This window comes from Psittacula echo, assembly GCF_963264785.1.
Source record: "Psittacula echo genome assembly, chromosome: Z".
Classification (NCBI taxonomy): Eukaryota; Metazoa; Chordata; class Aves; order Psittaciformes; family Psittacidae; genus Psittacula; species Psittacula echo.
This window is the reverse complement of record NC_137742.1, coordinates 3,821,350-3,846,775: the sequence shown is the minus strand read 5'-3', so window position 1 is coordinate 3,846,775 and position 25,426 is coordinate 3,821,350. Positions and strand designations below refer to the sequence as shown.

General features: G+C 41.3%; 2 protein-coding genes across 7 annotated transcripts in view; one reads left to right on the top strand and one right to left on the bottom strand.

Annotated features, from left to right (window-relative positions):
• The window catches only part of PIAS2 (protein inhibitor of activated STAT 2), a 32,337-nt gene extending 25,012 nt beyond the window's left edge, over window positions 1–7,325 (bottom strand). For all 6 annotated transcript variants that reach the window (XR_013958729.1, XR_013958730.1, XM_080637447.1 and 3 more), the window contains exon 1: window positions 7,236–7,325. Coding sequence is in view for 4 of the 6 variants with exons in the window: in XM_080637447.1 (XP_080493573.1) it covers window positions 7,236–7,259 (24 nt within the window). In the remaining 2 variants the exon portion in view is untranslated. The remainder of the gene's footprint in view (window positions 1–7,235) is intronic.
• Window positions 7,326–11,128: 3,803 nt separating this feature from the next.
• KATNAL2 (katanin catalytic subunit A1 like 2) overlaps window positions 11,129–25,426 on the top strand; it is a gene marked incomplete at both ends in the record, with an annotated part of 34,343 nt that continues 20,045 nt past the window's right edge. The window contains 8 exons of the mRNA XM_080637210.1: window positions 11,129–11,179; window positions 18,384–18,454; window positions 19,052–19,218; window positions 20,598–20,640; window positions 21,040–21,163; window positions 22,223–22,333; window positions 22,815–22,913; window positions 23,569–23,646. Of these exons, the coding sequence (XP_080493336.1) occupies window positions 11,129–11,179; window positions 18,384–18,454; window positions 19,052–19,218; window positions 20,598–20,640; window positions 21,040–21,163; window positions 22,223–22,333; window positions 22,815–22,913; window positions 23,569–23,646 (744 nt within the window). The remainder of the gene's footprint in view (window positions 11,180–18,383; window positions 18,455–19,051; window positions 19,219–20,597; window positions 20,641–21,039; window positions 21,164–22,222; window positions 22,334–22,814; window positions 22,914–23,568; window positions 23,647–25,426) is intronic.

Here is a 25,426-nt window from a genome sequence, read left to right as displayed (position 1 = left end):
AAATGCAAGGTCCTGCACATGGGTCAGAGGAATCCCAAGCACAAACACAAACAGAGGGACACTAGATGGTACAGCCCTGAGAAAGAGTTCGGGGGTTTGGCTGATGAGCTCCCAATGACTCAGCCACATGCACTTCAGCCCAGAATTCCCCTGTGGGCTGGGCTGCACCCCAGAGCACGAGCAGCAGGTTGAGGGAGGGGATTCTGCCCCTCTGCTGCACTCTGGGGAGACCCCTCCGAAGTCCTGATCCAGCTCTGGGGCAACAGCATAAGAGGGACATGGAGCTGCTGGAGCGAGGCCAGAGGAGGCCACGGAGATGCTGCAAGGGCTGGAGAAGCTCTGCTCTGGAGCTAGGCTGAGAGAGCTGGGCTGGGTCAGCCTGGAGAAGGCTCCTTAAGGGAAGACCTCAGAGCAGCTCCAGTGCCTAAAGGGGCTACAAGAAACCTGGAGAAGGGCTTTGGACAAGGGCCTGCAGTGACAGGCCAAGGGGGAATGGCTTTAACCTGCCAGAGAGGAGACTGAGATGAGCTCTTAGGCAGAAGTTCTCCCCTACAAGGGTGGTGAGGTGCCGGCAGAGGTTGCCCAGAGAAGCTGTGACTGCCCTGTCCTTGGCAGTGTTCAAGGCCAGGCTGGACAGGACTTGAAGCAACCTGGTCTAGTGGAAGCTGCCCCTGCCTGTGGCAGCAGATTGGAAATGGATGAGTTTTAAGGTACCTTGCAACTCAAACCATCTTATGATTCTTTACACATTTTAGCTTATTACTCCATTTATAGATACATCAAAGTGGGCATTTGTTACAATCAACACTCTTTCATAGAGGCACAGCATATGCTTAGGAGCATTTCTGATCATGGTGAAAGACAGATAACACTTCAAACAAACTCTACCAAGTTAAGTTTCTTCCGGGACTTCCAGCAATATTGTAAAAGACTGCAGCCTAGCTATTAGCATGCTTTTCACGCCACTGAATTAAGATTAGACACTCAAGTTGTGTCATGTAAAAGCCATCAATTTTCTCTTGAGAAGTTCTTTACAGCTGTGCAGCCCAAGAAAAAGCTTTTTTAACACAGCTTTAATATAGAAGACCACAGCCATTTCATTTTTAATGTTCCTCCATGAACACAAGGAGTAGTTTGACAGAACTTTAAGGAAGGAAATAAAACTAGATAATTCAAGTATTTCTGTATTCCAGAAACATTTTTTCCCCTCAAATTCATACTTGAAGGTCATAAGAATTTTCACAGGGGTTTTTTTTGTTTCTTATGCTAAGGTATAGCAGCCATGATTCACAAGCAGAAATATTGCTCTAAAGCATTAAGCTGTAGGTTTATGTAGAATGGCATTCATTTCTCAGGGGTGACATTAAGGAGTCCAGGAAACACTGACATGCCACTGGAATCAAGGGCAGGCACGTTCCAGAGCAAAGTAAGGGAACAAAGTTCTCCCTCAAGAGATACACGATTCTCCACACTCCCCCTGCAAAACTACCTAAAACAGTCACTGTACTTACATATATGAATGACAGGTAACCAAGAGTGTCTGTTAAATTCTTGACATGTCTACAGTAAACAACAACTGTTGCTTCTAGGGCAACAACAACTGATCAAGTACTGAACCCTATACTCGCACCAGCAGAAGCAATTCAAGAGTTCTCATCAGTCTCCCCTAAAAGCTCTGCTTCAGCACCAGCAACTTCCAGATTTTTTTTCTGCGGAGTATGAAGGCTATATTGAAAGAACATACCAAAGTCCAACACCACAAATCCTCAGTCCTGGCTTTGAGATCTTTTCTGGACACTCACAGCAGAAAACCATATTTGTGACATCTTTTACAATGGATTTACATACATGCTTATTTACAGTGGGCTAGAGATGTCTAATAGCAGTAAGAAAGAACAACTTGTGTCTTGGGGTGGTCCTCAGTATTGTAGGGATTTTTCTTTGGACTACCTCTAGCCTGGCTCCTGAATTAGCCATTAATTTTCCAAGTTGCATGTACTTAATGTAACAGGGAAAATCCTAAATCAAATGTTTGCATTCATTTCACATTAGACACTCCAAACAAAGCTTGACCCATTCCACAGCAGACTCATTTTTTAAGTACAATAAGCTACATTAACTCCTTCCTCCCCCCATCACTGTGTCTCAGCAAAATCATTAATTTTTAATTATTCTAAATACAATAAACTTTTAAGGTACCACTCACTGCAGCCTCACTGATCTGGAAAAGTGACTGGGCATCTAGGAGGAACAGGAGAATTATATACAGATACAAAATAACAATATCTTTTCATAGGTTATTAACAGCATTTTATCACAGGATATCTTATTTAATACACTCAACATTAACTGCAACTTAAGTATCGCTATATCAACAGAAACTAGGTATCTATTCTATCCATTTTAAGTTCACCTCAGACCAACAAAAGATATTTGATTTTTACATCAAATCAAACACATATGCAATACAAATGTTATTAACACAGCTAAAATAAAGCAGAACACAGCAGAGGGTCTGGCAATGAGTTTGAAAAGGACACAAGAAAACTGATTTCTTCTTGTGTACCAATTTAGCACTAAGCACTGCTTCACCTGGTAAACAGGCAAATACTGTCTATTCAGACTGGAAAAATAAAGCGAGCAGAGTGGAAAGCTACCAAGTTTGTATGAAAAGATCCAACAGACACAAGAAGGAAATTTCAATTTCTGTATTTTAGTATGGCATTCAAACCATACTGCTCTTCACATTTGAATCTCATGACTTCAGTACTGGCTGTGCAAGAGCAAAAATTAAAAGTAGGACTTCCTTTCACCATTTATAAACCTCAATTTCCAGTAAATTCTGTATAATCTCCCCTTTTGCACAGGAAATATGAGCATACATCCATCTCTTCTCACTGATGTTTTCTTCCCACAGTGGCCCTGAAACTGATTGCCAGGGTCACACAAATTAGTTTTGGTACTGTTGTGGTTTAAACCCAGCACCACACAGCCTCTTGCTTACTCTCCCCGCTTTTCCCTCCCCAGGCAGGGGAGGAGAATTGAAACAATGTAAAATCCACAGGCTGAGATAAGAACAGTTTAATAACAACGTAAAATACAGTGACAACAGAAAAAATACCAACAATAATGGTAACAGGGGGCAGTGGGAGAAGAAATGAAAGCTATGAGCACAAGTGATATGGAATGCAACTGCTCAGCATAGGCTGACTGATACCCAGACTGACCAGAGCAGCGATCTGCCCTTCTGGGTAATTGCCCTCAGCTCGTATACTGGGCACGACATGCTGTGGTTCAGAATACACCTTTGGTACTGGGAGCTGAGTAGCTATAGTGTGTTGCAGGGGTTGAAGTAGCCAAATTCCTTGTCAGTGGAGTTCTGGTCTCTCTTTTTCTCATTTGAGCCACAGAGCTTTTCACGCAGGCTGGAGCTGCCACATGTAGCTTTTAACCCTAAGCAAGATATGAACCATATTCAACAACATACCAATGCCTAGCAATGGGACCAGGCTGGTTTCAGCATCCCGAGGATATTCAAAAGTTTTCAAACTTCTAAACACTTTTCTAAATATCCTAGTGGAGGAGATGGGGGGGAATATCTCCTTGAGAAGAAAAAGGAAGAGATATGAATATTAATAGTTCCCATTAGATAGCTCATAAAGTATAGAAGTGATGGCAGTGCTGGGAACATATACCAGATCAGTTTTACAAACCACTGTTTTAAAGTACAACAAAATACCTTAGCCCAAGCCCAAAAGCCAATAAACACCAAAACAGGGAATGCATACAGCAAGCAAAATATGACATAATGCCACTTTGAGACCAATACACTGAGCATGACATGCTGTGGTATGGAATATCCCTTTGGCTAGTATGGGTCAGAGGTTGTGTCTCTTCTTTCCTCCTGGCTTCTGGTGCCCCTCCTCACTGGCAGAGCATGAGACACTGGAAAGTCCTTTATCAGAGTAAGTGCTACTGAGCAACAATTAAAACACCCTTGTGCTATCAGCATTATTTTCAGACTAAAGCCAAACCACACCACTGCACCAGCTACTAGGAAAATTAACTGTTACAGCTAAAAGCAGGACACACAAGCGTATTTGTTTGCCTACAAAGAGATTTTCTTTTTGTCCATAAAGATGAAACTAAAACATTACTTCAAAACCCAACTAAACACAAATTATTAGACTGAAGCTCTTATCTTCTAAACTAGGGATCTGCAATGTTTCAAGGATAACATATTATTTGTTTTCAAATTAGAGTCAGGATGCCAGCAGAAACTTAGAGGACCCAAGAAACTGTCTTTCTCTCTAAGCAATAAATACAACCTATCCTCTTAACAGCAGTATTTTGCTGTGATGCAAACTGCAGCTTCAAGCCAAATCTTGATCAGAATTTGCTTGGAGATGAAATTGTTGTCTCACAGATGGCTCTCAGAAGGAGCTGTAGTTCCCCTCTCCTGGGCCAATTCTGTTCAAAATTTGTGTTCACATGCCAAATCTGGCCTCCACACCATACTGCTGACTTCTGTTTCATGTCTGCCTATGCCCATGTAATCCCTTTGACATTCATTGGGCTGCCCATGAGCTGGAATTATGGATAAAGTTATGAGCCATGTTTAAGAACACAGCTGTGAACAGCCCGCCTGGTAACTGTACCTTAAAAATACAAGATACAGTTGTGCTCACCAAAGCTTTTCAGCTACTCACTAATATTTCAGAAACCGGTAAGCTACAGAATTCAATAAACACTACTAATTAATTAGGGGTTAATCTGAAGGTCTGGAGGGGTAAACCTTATACTAGATATTTTCAGCAATAGCTTGAGAGGCAGTGACCGTGGTTACAGCTGCTTCCGAATCCTTTAAGAAAACTTAAGATTGTCAAAAGGCATGATGTAACAGCAGGTTCCTTTGAGTATGTTTCCTTTCGCTACAGTCTCTCAGAAATAAACTTTTAGTCACAGCTCCCCAGAACTTTTACTCTGAAGACCCAGAGTACAGCAATATTCTAACAAGTACTAAAACAATCCCTTGTCCTGAGAACAGAAAAATGCTGCCCCTACATGTTTCCCTCATAAACAGGATTTAAGAGACAACTCTGACCTCCTGCCTTCAGTCCTTAACAATGTACTAAAATAAATTCAACTGTCTGAATTGCCCCAGTGGCTTTTTACAAGGCAGGTAGAACTCACATACGAAAGGAAGTTACAATCAACAATAGAGCAGCAAACAATACTGCCATAAAAATGCCCTGTACCTTAACCTATAAAAGCAGCAGTTTAAATCACTCCAAAAGGTCAATTAATGAAATCTATTGGTGGGGGAGGAAGGAGTGTCTCTTCTTTGGCCAAAAGCAGAAATAATTGGTGTTGTGGAAAAAAAAAAACCCCACAACAAAAAACAAACAAAAAAAACCCCACCCAACCTTGAATCTGCAGACCAAGTGTCTGGTATTCAGACACATTCTTCCTTAAAAAGAAAAAATAAAGGTAGTAAAGACCTTGAAGACATGAGACAGTCTACTATATTCTCTTCCAAAAAACATCTACAGCTTTCTCAAAATGGACCATGAATTATCATCAGCTGGATGTTGAAGACTTACTTAGAGAAGCTCCAGGCTAACATTCATTTCACAGACACCCTAGTTCACATGTAAGATGAATGGGAACACCAAGAGACACTTATCCAGACCGGTATCTTTAACTGCTGATACCTCGGGGGTTTTTTTGAATGATGAAAGGGCACTCCTGTAGTTGGCCTGAAACCCATTCCTCTTTTCCCTCCATACTTTCTCTGTTACTTCTGGCATGCAACTCAGGTGTATATATAATTTCAAAGGTATTTTAGGCACCCAATTCCCAGCAGAGTCTACCAGTACTATCAGTACTCAGTACTCTACCAATACTATCTGAATAAATGATCATAGGACTTGGAAAATGTGGATCACTGCTCTGGCTCAAGCCTGGAGAAGAGGAGCCACACTAAGAGTTATCCCTGCTACAAAGTTTACACCAGGATTTTAGCCACCTACATAGCCAAAACCCTTTGACAGACCTTGGAACGTAGCTGAAAATGAGTGAGACCACTAAACAAGAAAACATGCAAACATAAAAAAGTTAAAAAAATTTAACTTAAGATAAAATAAGCCAACCCTCCTTAAAACCGAGTTAGAGAACTAATCAAATAAAGAAACTCAATTCTTTCCATGAGATTTTTATAACCGAGCTCCCAAGCTACACTACAGCCACTTCAACCCAAGCAGTGCAAGTGCTGGAACAAGGCTTAAGTGTAGGCAATTCTCTCTGGCAATTGCGTATTTCCCACTGTTGGTCAGACTACAGTCAGCTCAGCCATGAGACCTTCCTGTACACTGAAGCCTCACTCACAGCGGTTCCTATTTAGCTGACTTTCATTCCTTCTGTAAGGAAGTCCAGGTCGGGGCAGGGGGTGTGTTCAGCGTGCATGCAGCATTCCCCCGGCAGCACTTCTGCAGGTGTGGGTGCTGCAGAAGGACAACCTGCTCCTTCTGAACAAAGATACTCACAGATTGCTCACGAAACACGAGGAAAGACAGAAACGATGCAGTCAGCTCTTTGTGTACACATCTGAAAATATGAAAGGCCACCACACACACACACACAGAAAAAGCTGCTGCAGAAAGTCCACGACTGCAATATAAAGACATTGAACTGAAGATAAAACAGGTCTGGAAAAGGAATACAAGATTTTACGCTTCACAGGCGCAGCTTTCCCGGTTAGAAAGCGGTTAATGAATTTTAAAAAACTCAGTAATCATTAGCATGTTCAAGGATCCGGTAATTATTCAGCATTCTCCCTTCGGTTCGCAGCGCTGCGCCCTCCCGAGGCCGAGGGAGCCCGGCCCGTCGCCATGCGAGCCCCAGTACCGGGTCAGGGCCCGGCTTCCCGGCCAGTTGGGCCGCATGGAACAGCTTTTAAGATGTCGGGAGCGGGATGTGTGTGGGGGGGCAGAACCGCACCGACACCACACGGCGGGAATGGAGAGAGGCCTGGCCGGGCACCCCCAGGGGGGTGGGGGGGGCAGTGCAAGGGAGGGTTTCCTCAGACAGCGGTTCCTCCCCGGGGAAGGGCCCTGGTGTTTTCCGGCCGCGCTCATCGCTCCTCCTCAGGCACGCACCCAGGGGTGAGGAAAGGCCGAGGGACCGGGGGTGGTAGGACCTCAACCCGCGCCTCCGCCGCCTCTCTCCCTCCTCACCCGCAGCTCCTCGAAATCCGCCATTTTCTACCCGCTGCTGCTGCCGCCACCGTCGCCGGGCCCCACCGCCACCATCGTGCACCCGGTGCGCGCCCCCGGCACGTGACGGCGGAGGGCGGCTCCGGCGAGAAGCGGGGAAGGGGTGGGACACGACGGGGCTCCGTGCCTCAGCACGGCGGGGCGGCCCTGGAGAGTGACGGCAAGAGGAATCGTGAGGTAAAACCCGCCTTTTTCTGTACATACACACACACACACCGCGGTACCCACCCGAGCCGCTCGGGGTGCCCAGGCCCCGCGGGGCTGAAGTGAAGAGGCGGTTCGGCATGCAGTGGACCCCGGCCGGCCATAAAGGCGAGCGGGTCTGCTTCCCCTCAGGGTTGCCGTGCTCCTTCAGGGCTGCCACGCTCCCTCCCTTCATGGGTAACAGCGAGGAGGACGTAGTCAGCCGTTAAACATTATTATTATATTCATTTAAACATAAAGAAGGAAAAACAAATAATATAGCCTTGCTACTGCATTGCACGAAATGGAAAGGTCAAACTTGCTGCGGTTTTGTAGCTTTCTTCGCTCTTGGTAAGATGGATAAAGCTTTCTCATAATTTGCATTATAACGGTGATGTGACACGTTTTATTAATAAAAAATGAAGCGAAAATGTCACTGGCTGTAAGCTTCAGAACTTGGATAATGGGTTTCCTGCTGTAAGGGAAATGTTGAGACATTTACAGAAAAATAAACATTGAGGTGCAGCTGAGAATATTATTTTCAAAAGCAGCAAGAGATCATTATCTAGTCACAATAATTACCTAGTCACAATATTCAGTTTCATTGGCAACAGTGCCATTAAACCAAACAACCGGTTTATTGCAATAAAATAGAAATTAAAAAGTAAAAACTGAGCCAACAAACAGGCAAACAGCCAAACCAACCCAAACACAAAGCTGAAGAGACATTTGGGGGTAGGGGGGAGAAGAAAATCTGAAATGCAAAATGTATTTGCCCATATTAAACAAAAAGCAGCAATTTTTGCATAATTGATGGATTTGGAGTGATAACTATAGCTATAAGACACTTCAGAGCAAATGTGAGGATACAAGGAATTTCTTCATGGGCCAGGGGAGAGGACACATTGGCAGAATGCTGTGCTAGAGAGGGATTTGGGCAGGCAGTGCTGGGAACAGAGTGAGCTTGTCTAGAGGGTACCAGCTCTCACTGAAAACACTGGCTATGGTCATTCAACATCACTACAAGATCTGGAAATGTAAGAACTAGATAATTAACATTATTAGTAGTAATTTTGCAATAGCTTTTTAAGCCAGGCCTTCCTTCTCATTTACTACCAGCTAATCCAAGATAAACCCTTATTTCTGCTAGCCATAACCACAGGGAGCTAGCCCTTCTCTGCATAAACTGGTTCTGTGCTTGGTCTTGTAGCAGCCATTTCCTTGAACATTTAAACATAGGGCCTTTGCTCATTTCAGACCCCCTTTGTGCAGCATCTGCAGCCTAACGAAGCGTGCTGTCTGCAACACCACTGCACAAGTTGAGCTCCTGAGTCCATCAAACATGTATTTTTGACTGCAATTCAGTACCAGACCAAATGGGCAAGCTGCAGGTGAGGATCTCTTTGATCATTAAAGCATATACCAGCACAGGCCAGACCAAAGCCTTCTCTGAACACACCTTTGCATGTTTCTTCCTTCAAATACATTGAGACAGCCATCAAGTATTCAAGCTCATGCCAGAGACTGGTATTTCTTCTCTTACATACACTCACTTCATAACATCTTTCAACTTTCCCACTCATCTCATCCCAAACATCTACTGGCATAAGAGCAAACAGACCATACTTCATGTTTTAACACCTCACATGTGTAAGATGAGTTTACATATTATCTTATTCTAGTTTCTGTGCTTCGCATTCCTCTCTCTTCATCATATTTTGTGCTCCCATAGTTTTCCCTCGCAGCCTGCCTTTTACTCAACACTGGGGCCATGCCCACAAAAAAACAAATACTCAATACTTATGTTCCTCCCCAAGCTTTTTCCTAGGTCCTGTCCACAAAAGCACAGGCCTAGCCTCTCCCATTCCATTATATTATCTCCACACCAAGACTTCATCCAAATCTCTCTCTTTTATTCTTTTCAGTACTTACCATCAGTCTCTCCTTTTGTTCTAGTTCTTCAAAATCCCACTCCAATCCAACTTCAGACTTACACTCCTCAGTCACCAGGCCATCTTAGCAGCTTACCAAACCTTCAACCTCCCCAACATCTCTCTTCCCACTAAACTTTCAAAAGACTTACCTCCCATATCTGCATTTCAGTGTTCACATACTTCTGCTGCTGCTTGTTCTTCCTCGACTTTCTATACCTCTTCCTTTTTCTCTGCTCCATCTCAGGGTCCTGTGCTGAAGTTCCTACAGCATTTCCCACTCACTGCTTTTCCTAATTTATAGGACAAGCTTCAACATCCAAGCCAGAACCATTTCCAAAGCAGTCATGCTTTTATGTGAGAGGATGTTACTGCAGCTGTTCCTGTGCTTAAATTTTCCCCATTAGGCCCTAATTAGGGTAACAAGGGAGCCTATAGGTGCTAATCACTCTGCCCCCTGAACTGAATTTGGTTTGTTGGGGAAAGAAAACCCACCCAAACCACCTGAACTTCTAAATAAACTCCCCCTGCTTTCCACAAAACGTACTACAGTTAAAAAAAAAACAAACCAAGGAACAACCAAAAAAGTCTTAACAACCTATCCTGCAACGCCTCTCAGCATTGCAACAATTACAGTCATCAGGATTACACCTCAGCAGCCTCCTTCTGTGCTGCTAATGGGCAACTGGATATGATTTGCAAGCAGTGAGAGAACTGGAGGGCATCAGCTGAGATGAGTAGATTTTATTTGTGTATGTGTGTACTGTTTAAAGGAAAGAACTTTATAAGGCCAGCTGAAGGCCAGCCTTAGGCTTCTCCATTATCTTTCCTAACCCACAGCCATTTACTTTTTAACGTAACACTACAGAAAGTGGATGGCAAAAATGTAAAGGGGTGATGCTAAGTGCCCATGCTCTCTAGAGCTGTCACAGAATCTTGCAATCATGTAATTGCTTAGGTTGGAAAAGACCTTTAAGATCATCAAGTCCAACTGTTCCCCAGCACTGCCAAGGCCACCACTAAACCATGGGGGTTGGAACTAGATGATCTTAAGGTCTTTTCCAAACCTACCTATTCTAAGATTCTGTGTCACTAAGGGCCTCGTGTACATAGTTTGTGAACATTTCTTATCTACATGGTTTGCTTCCACTACTGTCCTGGGCAGCCTCTTCCAATGTCTGCTCACCCTTTCAGGGAAGAAGTTTTTCCCTTGTGCAGCTTGAGGCCATCTCCTCCTGTCCTGTCACTTTTCATTTGGAAGAAGAGACCGACCCACCTCACCACAACCTCCTGTCAGGCAGCTGTGGGGAGCGATGAGGTCCCCCCTTAGCCTTCTGTTCTCCAGTCTGAACCCCCCAGGTCCCTCAGCCGTTCCCCATCACACTTGTGCTCCAGGCCCTGCACCAGCTCCAGTGCCCTTCTCTGCCCCCACTGCGGCACCTTAACGTCTCTCTCGGAGTGAGGGGCCCAGCACTGAACATAGCCCCGCGTTCCTCTCCACCCTGCTTGTCCCAGCTGTTAAACGGCGACCCGCAGCTCCACTCGTGATTGGGCAGTTCCTCGGCAACTTTCACCCCTCGGCCTCTCGATTGGCTGGCTGAGGGCGGTAGGGCGGGCGTCTCCATCACTGCGCCCGCTGCCCTCCACCGGGCGCGGGGCCGGCCGCTGTCTGGACCTCGCCGTGGCTTTCCCCGTTGGCTGCTGCTGCCGTGGCCGGGTTCGGGCCCGTTGCCAACCCCGATGGAGCTCTCCTGCGAGACGCTGAGAACCACCTACCAGACGAGGGAGGCGGTAAGCACCGGTGGGCCGCGCGTTACTGTTGCTATGGAAACGGCGTGGTGGGAGGGAGGGAGGGAGGGAGGGAGGAGTGGCATAGCACTTGCGCATGCGCTGTAGGGGAGTTCGTTGTGTTATGGCGGCAGGGATGGGGTGGGCTCGCAGTTGGCCTTGGGGCCTGGAGGTCTCGGAGTCACCGGCACGATGTCGGTCCTGGTTCTTAAGGGTTGGCATCATGCAACTCCGACTTCTTGTTTTCCTTCCCTTTGCAGGATGGAAGTGCTTTTGTCCTGTCCGCCTCTCAGGGCAGGGCCTCTTGCTGCCCACAGGCCTTGTCCTTTGCATGGTTATAGTAGGAACACATACAGCCAAAGGGGACAAGTCCCTGTGCCTTTCCCCTTCAGCTTGTTTTCCCTCAAGTCAAGGCTGTACTGCCTTGCCATGCTTCCATCCAACAGATCGGCTGAGCTCCGGGAAGCCCAGAAGCAGCAGTTTTCTGACTTTCTTAACCTGTTCTTTTGCTTCCATCTGCTGGTCAAATTTAGCCAGAGTAAGATAGACTGCAGAACTGCTGAAAACCTTTCCCACAAAGGTGTTGGGTGCTTTGAATGCACACAGTAAATCCCCATTCCTGCTGTATATGAATAGGACAGGATTGCTTAGTTTTGGGAGGGGCTCCAAGACTGAGTTTTAGGTTATGCCAGTCTCTTAGATTAATAGGTTATAGATGAACCTGAGAACAGGAGCCTACAGCAGTATCCTTCTGAGCCCTAAAATAGGTTCAGATCCCAGTCACTGAGAATGGTGATCTGAGGTGTGGTATTGAAATTGTGTTAATGTGCAAAAGGAAAACGAGAAAAAGGGGACTGATATGTAACTTCACCAATGGTGATTTGGCTGGCCCTGGTCCCAAGGATGGTTTTGACTGCTAAATGCAGAAACATTTTTGGGACTAGGACCTGGAGCTCAAGAGCCCTTCCCTATGAGTTCTCTCACTGGATATGGGTTGGTTTGCTTTGTAGTCTGGCTTCTCTGTAGAGTTTCGGCAGGATGGATGTGAAGATCAGAGTTTGTATTTTGGGTACAGAGTAGAGGGAGTTATTCCACAGAGAGGCAGAAGTTTGGAGGCTGCTTTTTTGAAGTAAGTCAGTGTCTAAGGAACAACCTGAAGCTGCCAAGAGGTTAATTTAATTATTGCTCTAAGGTGCCTGACTTCTGTGGAGGGAGTCTAGGTATTTAATTTCTGTTTTCTGAATCATGGGATAGCTGTGCAGTATCTAAAAGTTAGGCTGCTACATTTTTAATTTGTAGCACTAAATAACTCAGTCCAATCCTATCCTGTTACTCTGTCCTATTCTTATCTGTACTGCATTTTCCCATTGATCTGTGTTACAGAATGGAAATTATTATTTTCTAGTAATTATGAGGGAAAAGTGTTTTAAAAAATAAATTCCATTGTAAATGTAAATTCTTACATGCATTAAAACTCTATAGCTGTTTACAGTTATCCAGTGTAGTCTTACAATCAAAGAAATCTTTTTTGTGAGGCATTTCACTGTTGAATATTTCATATGTTCTGCAAATCGGTCTTGACAAGTAATGTTATTGTGAACTGCAGTACAGTTTTTACAAATGAGTGGGAGAGATAATGCTTATTAATTAATTTGTGAATTCAACATCTTTAATTTGTATTGTTTAATAATTCACCATAATTCATGTCAATTAATTTTTATGTGTTCATAACATGTATCACTTCAAATTAGTGAAGTCTTGACAGCGTAAAACCTGGCTTCAGCAGGTTTCAGTTCCTCTTGAAAAAGGGAGATAATAGTGGTCCGTGAGTGTCTTTTAGCATTGAAGCATGAATTAATGAAAGATGGCGTGTAAATATTGCAGTGGGTGGAGAAATTGGAAGGTTTCTGTTTTCAGAGCACCAAACTCAGACTGTAAGTATCTTTACATTTTAAGTGTAACACCTCCCATATGCATCCTATTGTAATTAGTAGGACAGCCGTAACGTCTGTGTGAACTTTCTGTACGTCTGTAATTATGACAGCAATTTGTAATCCTTCTTGAGAAACTGCTAGCTCTGTTGTTTGTAGCAAGTTTGTATAATTTGGAAGACAGAAGAAAGTAAAAAAGTGCCTTGTCTTTGTGCTGGGAAATTCTGTTCGCTGGCAGCCAAGTTACACGTTGTCCAAAACTCACCACTTCCCTTCTCTGCTTGTGTTTCTCTAGAAATAGCGTCAGCAATCCAAACAATAATTGAACATCAGCCTTCAAAGAAGCCTGGCAAGGCTGCAAATATATCGTTTTAGGGGCTAGGGGAAAGGGAAAGCTGTGGGAAACAGTGGAAGTGCATCATGCCTCAGTGACTGTGTCTACCCTGATATGATGCCAGTTTGAGGAAGGCTATACTTCGCAGCCGTCCTGGGATCTCAAAGGCAAAAGAAGGAAGGAACAATGCATGTATTATTAGACTACCTGTGTGATTATAGACCTAACTGCTTGCCTCTTGTCTGAATTCCTAACCACAGATCCCTCTGAATTCATCTGACTGTACCAGTTGGACGTACGAGGGCACAGCACTACAGTAACATAGAATCCCAGACTGTTTGGGTTGGAAGGGACTTTAAAGCTCATCCAGTTCCAACCCCTGCCATGGGCTGGGACACCTTCCACTATAAGCAGGTTACTGTAAGCCCCATCCAACCTGGCCTTGAACACTGCCAGGGATGGGGCAGCCACAGCTTCTCTGGGCACCCTGTGCCAGCGCCTCAGCACCCTCACAGGGAAGAGCTTCTGCCTAAGAGCTCATCTCGGTCTCTCCTCTGGCAGGTTAAAGCCATTCCCCTTGTCCTGTCCCTACAGGCCCTTGTCTAGAGCCCCTTTCCATGTTCCTTGTAGTTCATGTTTCCAAGCTTCCCACACCATGACTTTGTAATTTTTTTCTTCATTCTATCCAATATATTAATGCAGAAATACAGAATCAAATTATAATAAAACATTATAGGGTTAAATTAATCTTTCAGAATGTCCATTAATTTAGTGGAATTACACAGGAGACCAGATTGATTTATAATGTAAATGCATTTTAGTAAAAGGTATGGGAACAACTATGCAAACAATGGCATTTAAAGATGCATAACTCTAGTAGAGTTTAATTTTAAATGGCTCAAAGAAAGGAATACATACACTTTTGTTAAGCTAGAAATAAATACACTGTAAGTGTTGGAGCTAATTAGTTAAGTGCTCAACTCTTTAGTTTTTTAAAAGAAGATCACGCTTAAGTGCCTTAAGCTTTTATTAATTGCATGGACCCCAAAATCCCCTATAGTAATTGAAAATTTAATTACATACATTTTTTGTTCTTTTAAGAATGGAAGCTTATTAAACTTTAAACATTTAAACATCTATTGAAATACCAGTGGCTATAAACAACATGCAATTCTAGATACTAATTAAACAGGAAGGCTAAATCACTATAAAGCTAAACTGAATTTTAAGTAACTTTGCACTTATAAGTGCTCCTATTTTTTTCATGCTATGTAAGATTTACCATTTCCTGTCTAAGCACAGCAGAAGTCCTGGGAAGTGTTACAGAATCATAGAATCATTTTGGTTGGAAAAGACCTTAAAGATCATCAAGTCCAACCATTACCCCAGCACTGCCAAGTCCCCACCACTGAGCCATGACACTAAGGGTGTCATCCACTGTGCCAGGCACATTGTTATGTGGACATACTTGCAGTGGGGATCAGTCCCTAGAGAATAAACTGGAGTCAGGACAGGAGATCCTTTCTTGTAGGCAGAAAAGTCTTTTAAGTGGACAGCTGAAGCTGCTGGTGGCACTGACACACACAGAGGTTTACCTACCTGGTGGAAAGAGTATATGGTAAAGTAAGAGCGGTGAATGTCTGGGAGAGGTGGCTTTCTGGGATTGGTCAAGCACCACTGACTCACAAGACCTATAATTTCGTAACTGTTACATGTTGAAAGGCCCGTAATTTTTTGTTTTATGGAAACCTCGCAGAACTGGGACTGGAGATATTAGTATCTTGGTTCTCTTTTTCAGATCCAATCTAATGGAATTCTTTGTCAGTTATCAACAGGTTAACATCCAGTTAATTTTCTTTGAACACATATCTGACCTCTCAAAATTAGCCATTGTTGTTTGCATTCTTATTAACGTGAGATAAAGACAGAATGAACCTCTCTGTCTAAACTCTGTTCTGATTTTTAGATGGGTCTCTTCTTTGATGTAAAGGTTCACTTTTGTTCCTGCTTGGTCAACAGAACAAGAACATTACTAGGTTAAGGTTGAAGTGGGTTGCTCATAGATAGGCACAGCATTATCCTATACCCAAAGCAAGTCTCTGCTTACAGTATTTGAGATGCTGCCTATCACTGTGATTTAAAATGCCCTTAGGGATAGCAGAAGTAACCTAGTTGGATGGACAGCAGCAGAAGATACACCAGAACACAAATTCTTTTCAAGGAAAGTTCCAAGCATGGATTGTGAGCCCTGTCAGTTCATCAGGCAGGTGCAATTCATCTCCTGTCAGAGTATTAAAGTAAATACTTAAACATGAAACACTTGAGGTGTTTGTCTTCTGTTGCAACCACTGTGTTCTCATACTATGTTTTAAATATTCAGAGATAGCTGTGATCTTGCCCTTTGATATGAGGTAAACACAACAGCTAATTTTTCTCAGCATAGAACAGCAGAAGCAGTAGCATGTAGAGCATACAGGTGGGACTCTCCAGGAGTGATGATTCCAGCTTCCTTCTTGCACCTCCAACCTCGCTTCAGGAGATTCAGATCATCCAGGAGAAATGGTAAAAGGTCCACAATTCAAAATCTGTTTTCCAAACACCAAAGAACAGTAAGAAGGAAAAGATCCTTTCCCAGGAATAAATGTTTTCTCTTTGCTCATGACAGTTCATTTGTTGTTGCAGCACCTTTCATGAGCCTGTCTAGTTCACTCAAGCATTTACACGGCACTCTTACTCCCCCAAATGGTTTAAAACAATCATCTCTGTACCACTACTGAAAGGTAAATGATCTTGTAGCTTCTTGTGGAGTCAGAAACAGAGTGATCACGTAACTTTCATCAAGGGGGTATCAAAGGTCGTAAAGGCTAGAAGTGGAATATGATTTCTTCCCTTATCTGCAGCTAGTTTGAGTTTTGTCTCTATAAAACCAGAATGAAGAGTCTACCAATCTTTTTATTTGTAAGTGAAATCCAAATGCACTTTTCACTTAATCAGGAAACACTGACAAAAGCAAACCCCAGCCCTTTCTTCGTTGTGTCACTAGATGGCCTCACGTCTGAAGCAGACAACCCAGAAAATAACTGTTAGACGGTGAGAACTTTTGCCTCCTGTACCCAGTGCTTTTTACAGGTTGGCAAACACACGGAGAGCTATTAGTTTTAAAATAAAACAATAGCTGATTGTACTATCTCAAGTGTTTAAATTGGCAGCACAACACTATATGATATCCAGTACTGTGTACAGAGCAGAGAGAGCAGGTAGGTCTAATCTGAAAAAGGAGCAGCATGCTAAAGATGAAAGTTGGTTTTGCAGTAAATTGCATCACCCAAAAGGACCTTTGCACCTTGATTTTCAGTATCTGCAATTTAGTATAATGATGCTTTCTTCAAAGATACCAGGAAGGATAGAGAAATTATCTTTCCGTGTAAATATTTCTTTTAAGCATCTTGTGGGATTTAAAAACAAGCCCAGTACTAATTCTTTGTCTTGTTTGTGTGCCACGCACTGGCAGAGAGCAGCAGAAGCCATAGCTACAGATGCTGGGGCTCTGCTTCCAGTATGAAGAGGACAAAGATTTGTGGGTTTGTCACCTGTAGGTTCCTAGCACTTAGGCTAGGTTTTTTTCTTGGGAATGGATATAGGCACTGATCGATTTGGAACAGAAAGGAGGGAAGCTGGGTGGAATTGGGAGTCTGTGTATGCATTGCTGTGCAACGTGATCAAGAATATATATGTGCTCTGCAGTCAACAGAAACTATTGCTCTTTCCCCATCCACTGAACCGTTTCATGGTCACACTGGGTCATTATAGGTAATCACAGAGTCATAGAATGAAAGACTGTCTCAAGTTGAAAGGAACCCATAAGGATCATCAAGTGCAGCTCCCACTGTTGAATGCCAGCACCCTAAAAGGGAAAGGAAATTATTTATTAGCCTAAATGTGGGTTTGGCCATACCTGCTTTTCCTGTGGTTACAGCTTCAAATCCTGATGAGGCTGATCAAAGCTGATTTTTAGAGCTCTCCTTATAGCAGCTTCAGTTGTGACCTTAAAGTCTCAGGGTTTCTCTGCAGACACTTGGCATACATGGCATGTTTCATCAGAGTAAGGCTTTATTCTAGTATCTTGCAAGATTTCTGTTTCCACTGCCCCTTTTGCTCTACTCAGTATTGACTGCACTTTATGCTCCCCCAGATGTGGGTTCTCTGAATGATGATGAAGGTATTTTATGCTGCCTTGTTTTAACACTGAGCCATTTGTGAATAACTTTAGATTCTCCAGTCAATGTGAAGAAATCTAGGGACTAATTCCATATTGAAATTTCTGCATGTTGGGACCTGACTTTGTTCCATCATATGTTAAAATCAGGCAAGTCTGATGTTACCCCAAACTACAAATCCCTCACATGCTCTATTTCACATGTGTTTATATATCAAGGCCCGTGAAATGGGAGGTGCCAGCAGCTTTACAGCTGGTCTTTGTAGCACAGTCATGCAGTTCCCAGACCTGTTCTCCATCCCCACTTCTCCAAGCACTCAGAAGATGTGTTTCTAGTTGCAAGAGAAGGACATAGCCAAACTGGAGCATGAGGTTTGCCTTTGGAGACACTGTGCATGAGGTCTGCAAGAGTCTTACCCTGAAATCCGCAGCAGCCTGGACATGCTGGCGATCCACAACCATAGTAAGGGAAGTAAGTTATTTTTGCAACCTCAAAGTAATTTTCTCTTCCCTAGGAAAAGGTTTCTACCCATTCAGTAGCCCTGATAATGTGTAAGAAAAATTACATTGAAAACAGCTTTCCTTGTGTTTATTAACAGTGAGTTGTTTTACAGTTCTTACATGCTGTTGTCTTAATTTGTTTGTTTCCACAGGCTACATTTAGATGCTGTTTACAGCAATAAAGAGAATATTACATTTGATCTAGAGCTTTGTGTTAATTCACAGGATGAGATGCGAACAGAAGCTCGTCGAAAAAATCTCCTCATTCTAATTCTGCATTATTTAATGGAGAAAGGGTATGTTACTTTTAAAGAATAATGTTCTGCATTTGTATTTTTGTGCATGTTTGACCTCTGGTGATGTGTCCTTCTGTCTTCTGTTGGGCGAGTCAACAGCATGGCCTTTTGGTATCATATGAGGAAGAGGTAAACTACTACTACGTATCTTAGCTCGTTACTTTGCTAAATTATTTCAGTTTCTGGACCAAAAATGTCCTATATAATTTAAAAATAGTTCAGATAAATCAGCAAAGGTTTTTTTAATGGGGTTTATAGATTCATAGAATAGGATTGGAAAGGACCTTAAGATCATCTAGTTCCAACCCCCCTGCCATGGGCAGGGACACCTTGCACTAAACCATGTCACCCAAGGCTTTGTCCAACCTGGCCTTGAACACTGCCAGGGATGGAGCTTTCACAGCTTCCCTGGGCAACCTGTTCCAGTGCCTCACCACCCTTAGAGGAAAGAACTTCATGCTTTTATAATAAACATAGTTGTGGACAGGTTAAAAATACCATACGCATACTAATGCCATTGTTTGCTTTTTCTTTCAAAAATCAGAATAAGATAATGACTCACAGTTGTTGGTTTTGTTGTTTTTATTTAAATACCAGGTACGTTGATGCTGCATATGCTTTGGAACAAGAGACGAAATTAAGTTTACGTGGCTTTGAAGTCTGTGACAACGTTGATCTTGAGACAATTTTGATGGAATATGAAAGCTATTACTTTGTAAAATTTCAGAAGTATCCTAAAATTACCAAAAAGGTCCTGGACACTGGTATGTGGCTGTGTTCCAAAGACCAAAACTGTTTCCAAAGCCTAAAATATTTATTTGCCTGATGTGCTCACCACACTTCTCATGTATATCAGCATTTAATGTTTGAACTCTTACAGTTACAGAGCTATAGTTCTAGCACATATGATGTAACAATTGAGACATGGGGCTTTGAGCTCTTCTGCTCTTCCTTTTCTCTTTCTGTAGACGAACAAGAAGGTGGTATTTTTCTGTCTTTTTAAAACTGCTTTGATCGTGGAAAATGCCATATAAGCACAAAGTATTGTGGCATAGATGTATTCACTTTCCTTTCCTGGGGAGACATTAGTAAGTCTGTTCTATTTTGGATTTAATTTTTAAATTAAAATAAACCACTTCAATGAAATATTATAACTTACCTCATCCAAGCTATTGCTTAAAAGTTTATTATCACTCATCTCATTAACCATCTATTTTGCACATTTTCATATCCTAAAGGTAATGTGCCAAAAAAGTAATAGGTTTATTTGCTCCGAAGGACTTGAAGTCTGAGTTATTAATGAATGATACAGAATAAGGCAACTCAGAATATGAGCATTCTGTTATGACCCTGAAAGCCTGAGTGGTTTTGTACTTGAGCACAGAATGTAACTTATAGAAGCCATAAGAGCAACTGTGTAAGAATCAGTTTTGAAGAGTTTGAAAGCTACAGAAAACACCAACATCTGTACCTCTTTGTCTTGTAAGAAAAATATAAGTTGTCAGAGAAGGGGATGATTGACCAGAGAACATCTCTGAGCAGTTGTCATTGTTTCATATGGCTTCTGACAACTTTCAAATCACAGTTAAATGAAATATTTGATAAACACAAAAGATTAGCTGTATAGGTAAAATGATTTTGTAACATAGTTTGATAACCGCCATTGCAGTGTGACATTTATGCTGTCTTGGTATGTTGAACCATGATAAAATCAGTATTAAGACAAGTAAGGCAAATTCTTATTTCCCAATTCAGCAATGAAAAAAAAATATTAGCATTAAATAAGTTTTCCATGTGATACATTAAATTAGTTTAAATTAGTGTTTAATCTAATTTCTGGTAGTGTCCATTTTACAGCGAAAATGATACTGGTTTTTAAATGTAAGGAAAGAAACCAAAGACTGAATTGAACCTGAAATTTAACAAGCCTGAAGCCAAACTGCTCTCTCCAATATCAGTTTGTTTTCAGAATACTTCTGCAAGCTTGCATTGCTTATAATCGTGCTATTCCTGTTTATGCAGTATTTCCAAAGTCATTAATGTGTGCTCAAAAGTATGTTTGAATGGGGTGGGGGAAATTAAGTCAGGTTGCTCTTTTTCATATCCTTAATTATTTTCCATTTTAATATTAATTTTCCCACAGCAGAAAATAAGCAACAGCTGAGAACTAGGGGAAGACCAAGAAGGTAAGAGAAATGTGTGGGGGTTTTTCCTGTGCAGAAAATTTTCCTATAAAAGCAATCTGCAGCATGGTTAAAATAATGTTGTGGTACCACAGGAATACTAAAGTGTAGAGTCACACTGCTGACTCTGTGGTACATTTTTCTGTATCTGCTAGAGGAAAACAGAGACTTATTTCCCAAATGGAGATCCAGACAACTTTACAGAGTTTTTGCAGTGTGGCTAAGGTGGGGTGGCATATTTGAAAGCAATAAGGTTGAAATTGATGCTTTAACTTCAGTGGGAGCAAGGGTAGCCCAACACTGCCGTATTGGAAGACTCTGCCTTTTAATCTTGGTATTTTGGAGGAAAAAAAGAAGTTGTGAAAGTCTTCCATTATTTTTATTTTTTATTTTTAATTCTAGGGCAGCAAGCTCTTTTCAGAACTTCCCAAGGCTCAGACATCAGACAGTGCAACAACCATTGTTAACAACCTCATCTGGAAGTGGAACAGAATTCAAATCTTCCACCAAGGAGAGCTCCAAACAGGTTTACATGTGTTTTATCTTGGCACTGTTATTGTTGAAATTAATGTGACTTTATTTTGAAAGGCTATAGGCAGCGAGAGGATGTGAGTTGCTCAATTTATAATTGTGTTACTAATACCTTTTACTAATTACGTAATTTAAGGATTATAAATGCAAGACTGATGCAAGGAGAATATGCTTTCTGGCTGTGATTTGGGGAGCAAATCACAAGCAAAAATTAGAGGAAAAAGGGTCATATAATCCAACATGTATGGAAAGCAGCCAGACTTTTCCCATTAGATTCATCCTTTAGTGCGAGAAAGGACAAGCCAAGCAAGTAGAAAGTCTGCTGTCAGTTATAAGCATCTTCACAGTGCGTAAGGTGTGTGAGATTGGGGGAGTAATTTGGCTCTGTAATTTTTGGGTTTGTGAGTCTCATTTTGGTAAGATTGTGTCAAAGCTACTTTATTATCATCCCTTACAGAGGATGGAGCAGGAACAGCAGGTTGGTGGGCGAGCACCATGTCTGTTACAGCTTTTGAGGAATTACATGAAGGACAACCTCTGGGGTTTTTTTAAGTCCTTGTCTGTATTCCGTCACAGAAAGCACCTCATCTGTCCAGTTCTCACCCTTCAAAAATAAAATTAAAAAAACAGTCATTAGAGTTTTTATTTTACAGCAATAGCTGCTGTGAAGTGTATGTCAAAATAACTTAGAATCCGAAAAACCTCTTCATTTCTGAGTTGACATGCTGTGCCTTATGTCATTTCCACTGTTTGTGTTTCTTCTCATAACTATGTAAAATGCAGATACCTGCAACTTAAACTGGGAGCTCCATGCATGAAATAGCTTGAATGCTGAGCTCCAGAGACACAGATTTCACCACTGTGGTCACCAGTCAGATGAAGTCTAACTAAATGCACAGTGGTGTTTGTCTGACAAATACAGGATTACTCTTGCAATTTCCATGTAATGATATGGCTTGTCTGGGCATGTATGAAGAGATGAGATAATACCCATAATGGAATGGCTGCAACTCATCTACTTGGTACATCTGGTTTAAAATTTATTTTTCTCTAGAATAATGACAGCGCAGTTACTCTGGAGCAATCTGACTTTGGCTTAAACATCTCAGCAGTCAGCAAAAGCAGAGGAGATGGCACTCACACAAGAAGGGTTGGTGGAAACCTAGTATGTCATTTATGATAGAAATATGCGTGTAGAAAGAAACTTATCTTAAACTTTTTCACAAATATTAAATACCAGCTTTTTGTATCTAATTTTATATAAAATTTTCACATATAATTAGCCAAAGGGTGAATTTTATTATATGGGCATTAACTCTTTGCATTAAATAGTATTTCAAACATAATCAAGAAGGAGGAATATTTCGTTTTTTAAAACCCAATGGTAATAGCTAAAATTGAAGATAAATTTCAAATTGCTAAATGAAATGATAGGAGGCTCAGCACTTAAATGGTTGTATAGCTGAGATGTGTGTTCTTTTCCCATTGCTACCATAGATTCCGGGGGCAGTTTTTTCCATACTTAAACCATATATGAAGTAAGGAAACTCATTGCTGTAATGGCAAGCAAAATTTGGACCAGTGCAGTTTTAACAACATAGTTACCATCATTGTAAAGCCTATCACAACATTATTTTCTCCTTTAGGGCCAGGTAATTGACTTCCATGCGATGATTCAGGATGCCGTCAAAGTATCATCAAATGGAATAGTCTTGAACAGCCTTAACTGTGATCCAGATCCATCAGTAAGTGTTTCTGTTTGTATTTCCAATGAATATGAGCATCAGTTTTACATAACAAGAAGCAAAATAAAATACCACAACAATGTTATCATTGAACATGAAAGAAGGCAACAAATACAAATGATGCCTTAGGGTTCATTCCAAAAACATACTGCAGAAACCTGCAGAACTTCTGAGGGTGAAATACTGGTTCTTTTGAATTCAGTATGTTATTTAGTGTCCACTTTGGCTGAGATAAGAACAGAGTTTGGGTGATTTAGGGGAGTTTTCAGTGATAACTCCTTGACACAAGCCATAGGTTCTCAGACAGTGCATCCAACTTAGGTGGTGGCAGTCTGCAGACTGTCAATACACAGAATGTGATGATGAAGTGACCCCTAGTGACATTTTCCGCTCCTCTTGATATATGTAGGGCATGTTTAGGACTATGTGTGCAGTAAGAGAGCTGCTCATTTTAATGTTACTTCAGGATTAGATTCTTTCAGATGAGGAGAGTTACTGCAGATATGGCTTACTTCAAAATCTTAATTATTATCCGTATTTTTACAGCTTTCAAAGTAGATATTATGATGTATCAGCTTTTTTGAAACCATTTCATAGTTTATCTATTTGAAAACAACAGAAATCTGACAAGAACTTACGTTTGTCTTCTTTTCAGGAACGATTATTAAAACCCCTTAGTGCTTTTATTGGCATGACTGGTGAGATGAGAGAACTTGCAACAGTTGTAAGCAAAGTAAGATTGGATCTCCATTCTGATTTTATAGAGATCGTGGTTATCTTTGTCATCTGAGAATTCTGTTTGCTTCTTTCTACTGTCACTGATAGTGCTTATTCTTGAATGTGCAGGATATTTTCTTATCATGCAACTCCCAACAGGTCATTTCTTTACATAATGATGTTTCTTTCTGATTCACAATGGGAGGAAGTAATTAAGACCATTCCTTTCTAATGGGAAACATGTAATCTAATCATGCTGTACCCGTGAGACTGTCATAGCTTTTCCCTTTGTTCTTACTGCTATATACAACACTGAAAAGAGATATTTAAATATATTAGCTAATATCAACTATTATTTAATGTACCTGGAAGGAATTCCAATATTGTCAGCCCCATTTCATTTCACTCATGAGTTGAGGTGCAGTCTAGCAAACAGGCCCTGGGCTACTGGGGATCAATGGCTATGAAGCAGGTAAATGTTTTTCATGCATCACTTTCCAAAACCCAAAAGGCACTTGTCTTTGGAGTATCACAATATCTGATAGTGTTATGACTCTTATTTTCTATAAGCATCAGAAATGGTATCAGCTCTTGCTCACACATACTTAAAACCAGCTATAAAACTTTCACTGACTGATTTTTATAGCTATGTATGGCTGAAATTCTTGGTCTGCAAATTTTGCATTTGCACTTTAGTAGAATTGACCTCTTAAGAAATTTCCAACCTTAAAGTAAGAAAATTCTCAATTTCAATTCAATTCTCATTGCATTAAATTTAATTAAATTAAATTTAATTAATGGTAGACCTTTAGAAGAATGTTGTTCTTGTTGCTACCTTAGAAAAAAGCAACAGGCTTGTTTTAAACCTTCATTATGGTATGTTTTGTAAACTGCGCTAGTATGTTCCTAGTTGCTATGGTAATCAACACTGTGTAAATCAATAAAAATAAATAGCACATGGTATCTATTTTGCAATACAATCTAATTTAATTTGGAAACAGTTATGAAAGTCTCTACTTAGTAGCAGAAATTTGATTCATCTTAATTTGCTGTTAATAAAAAGGGAAAGTGTAATCTATATAAATATTTCCCTAATTGTATTAAATCATATTTTCCCCTTGGATATAAGCACATAATTTTTCTTCAGTCTCTGGGGACTGCCTGTTTTCATTGGGGAGCAGAATTTATCTGAAGTATTTGTACTGAGGATAGGATATTCTGTGCAGAACAATTAGTCTCTGGAACTCAAAGCCACGAAATATTGCTAAGGCAAATGTAAAGATTCATAGAAGATTTGGAAAGTTTGATGAATTAAATGAAATTAATTTAGTGAGTGCTTCAGGGCATAGACTAATTACCGACTATCTTTTGATAGATGCTTAGGGGAATATTTTCTTCCTGTTAGAGTTTCTCACAGCTTTTCCTGCAACATATAAAGTCTTCTATAGTGTGAGTAAATAGCAGTTTTTCACTGTTACTTATAAGTAATAATATAAGCAATAGGTGCAGCCATAAAGTTACTGAGTGTCAAGTTTAAACCAAACGAAAGTATTTTCATATTGCACATGATTAAACTGTGGAACTCGTTACTACAGAGTAACATGTTCAAAACAGAGGTAAGAGAAATTCACCTAAGAACGAATGTCAGAGGGTGTTTGAATTCAAAGACTAAGATGTAATTTTAATTATCAAAGTCCTTTGGTTGCAGATTTTGGTGAATGTAAATATGAACCAACATGTCACTCCTGTTGCTTACACTTCTTTTTAAACATCCAATACTTGCCAGCATGAGAGGC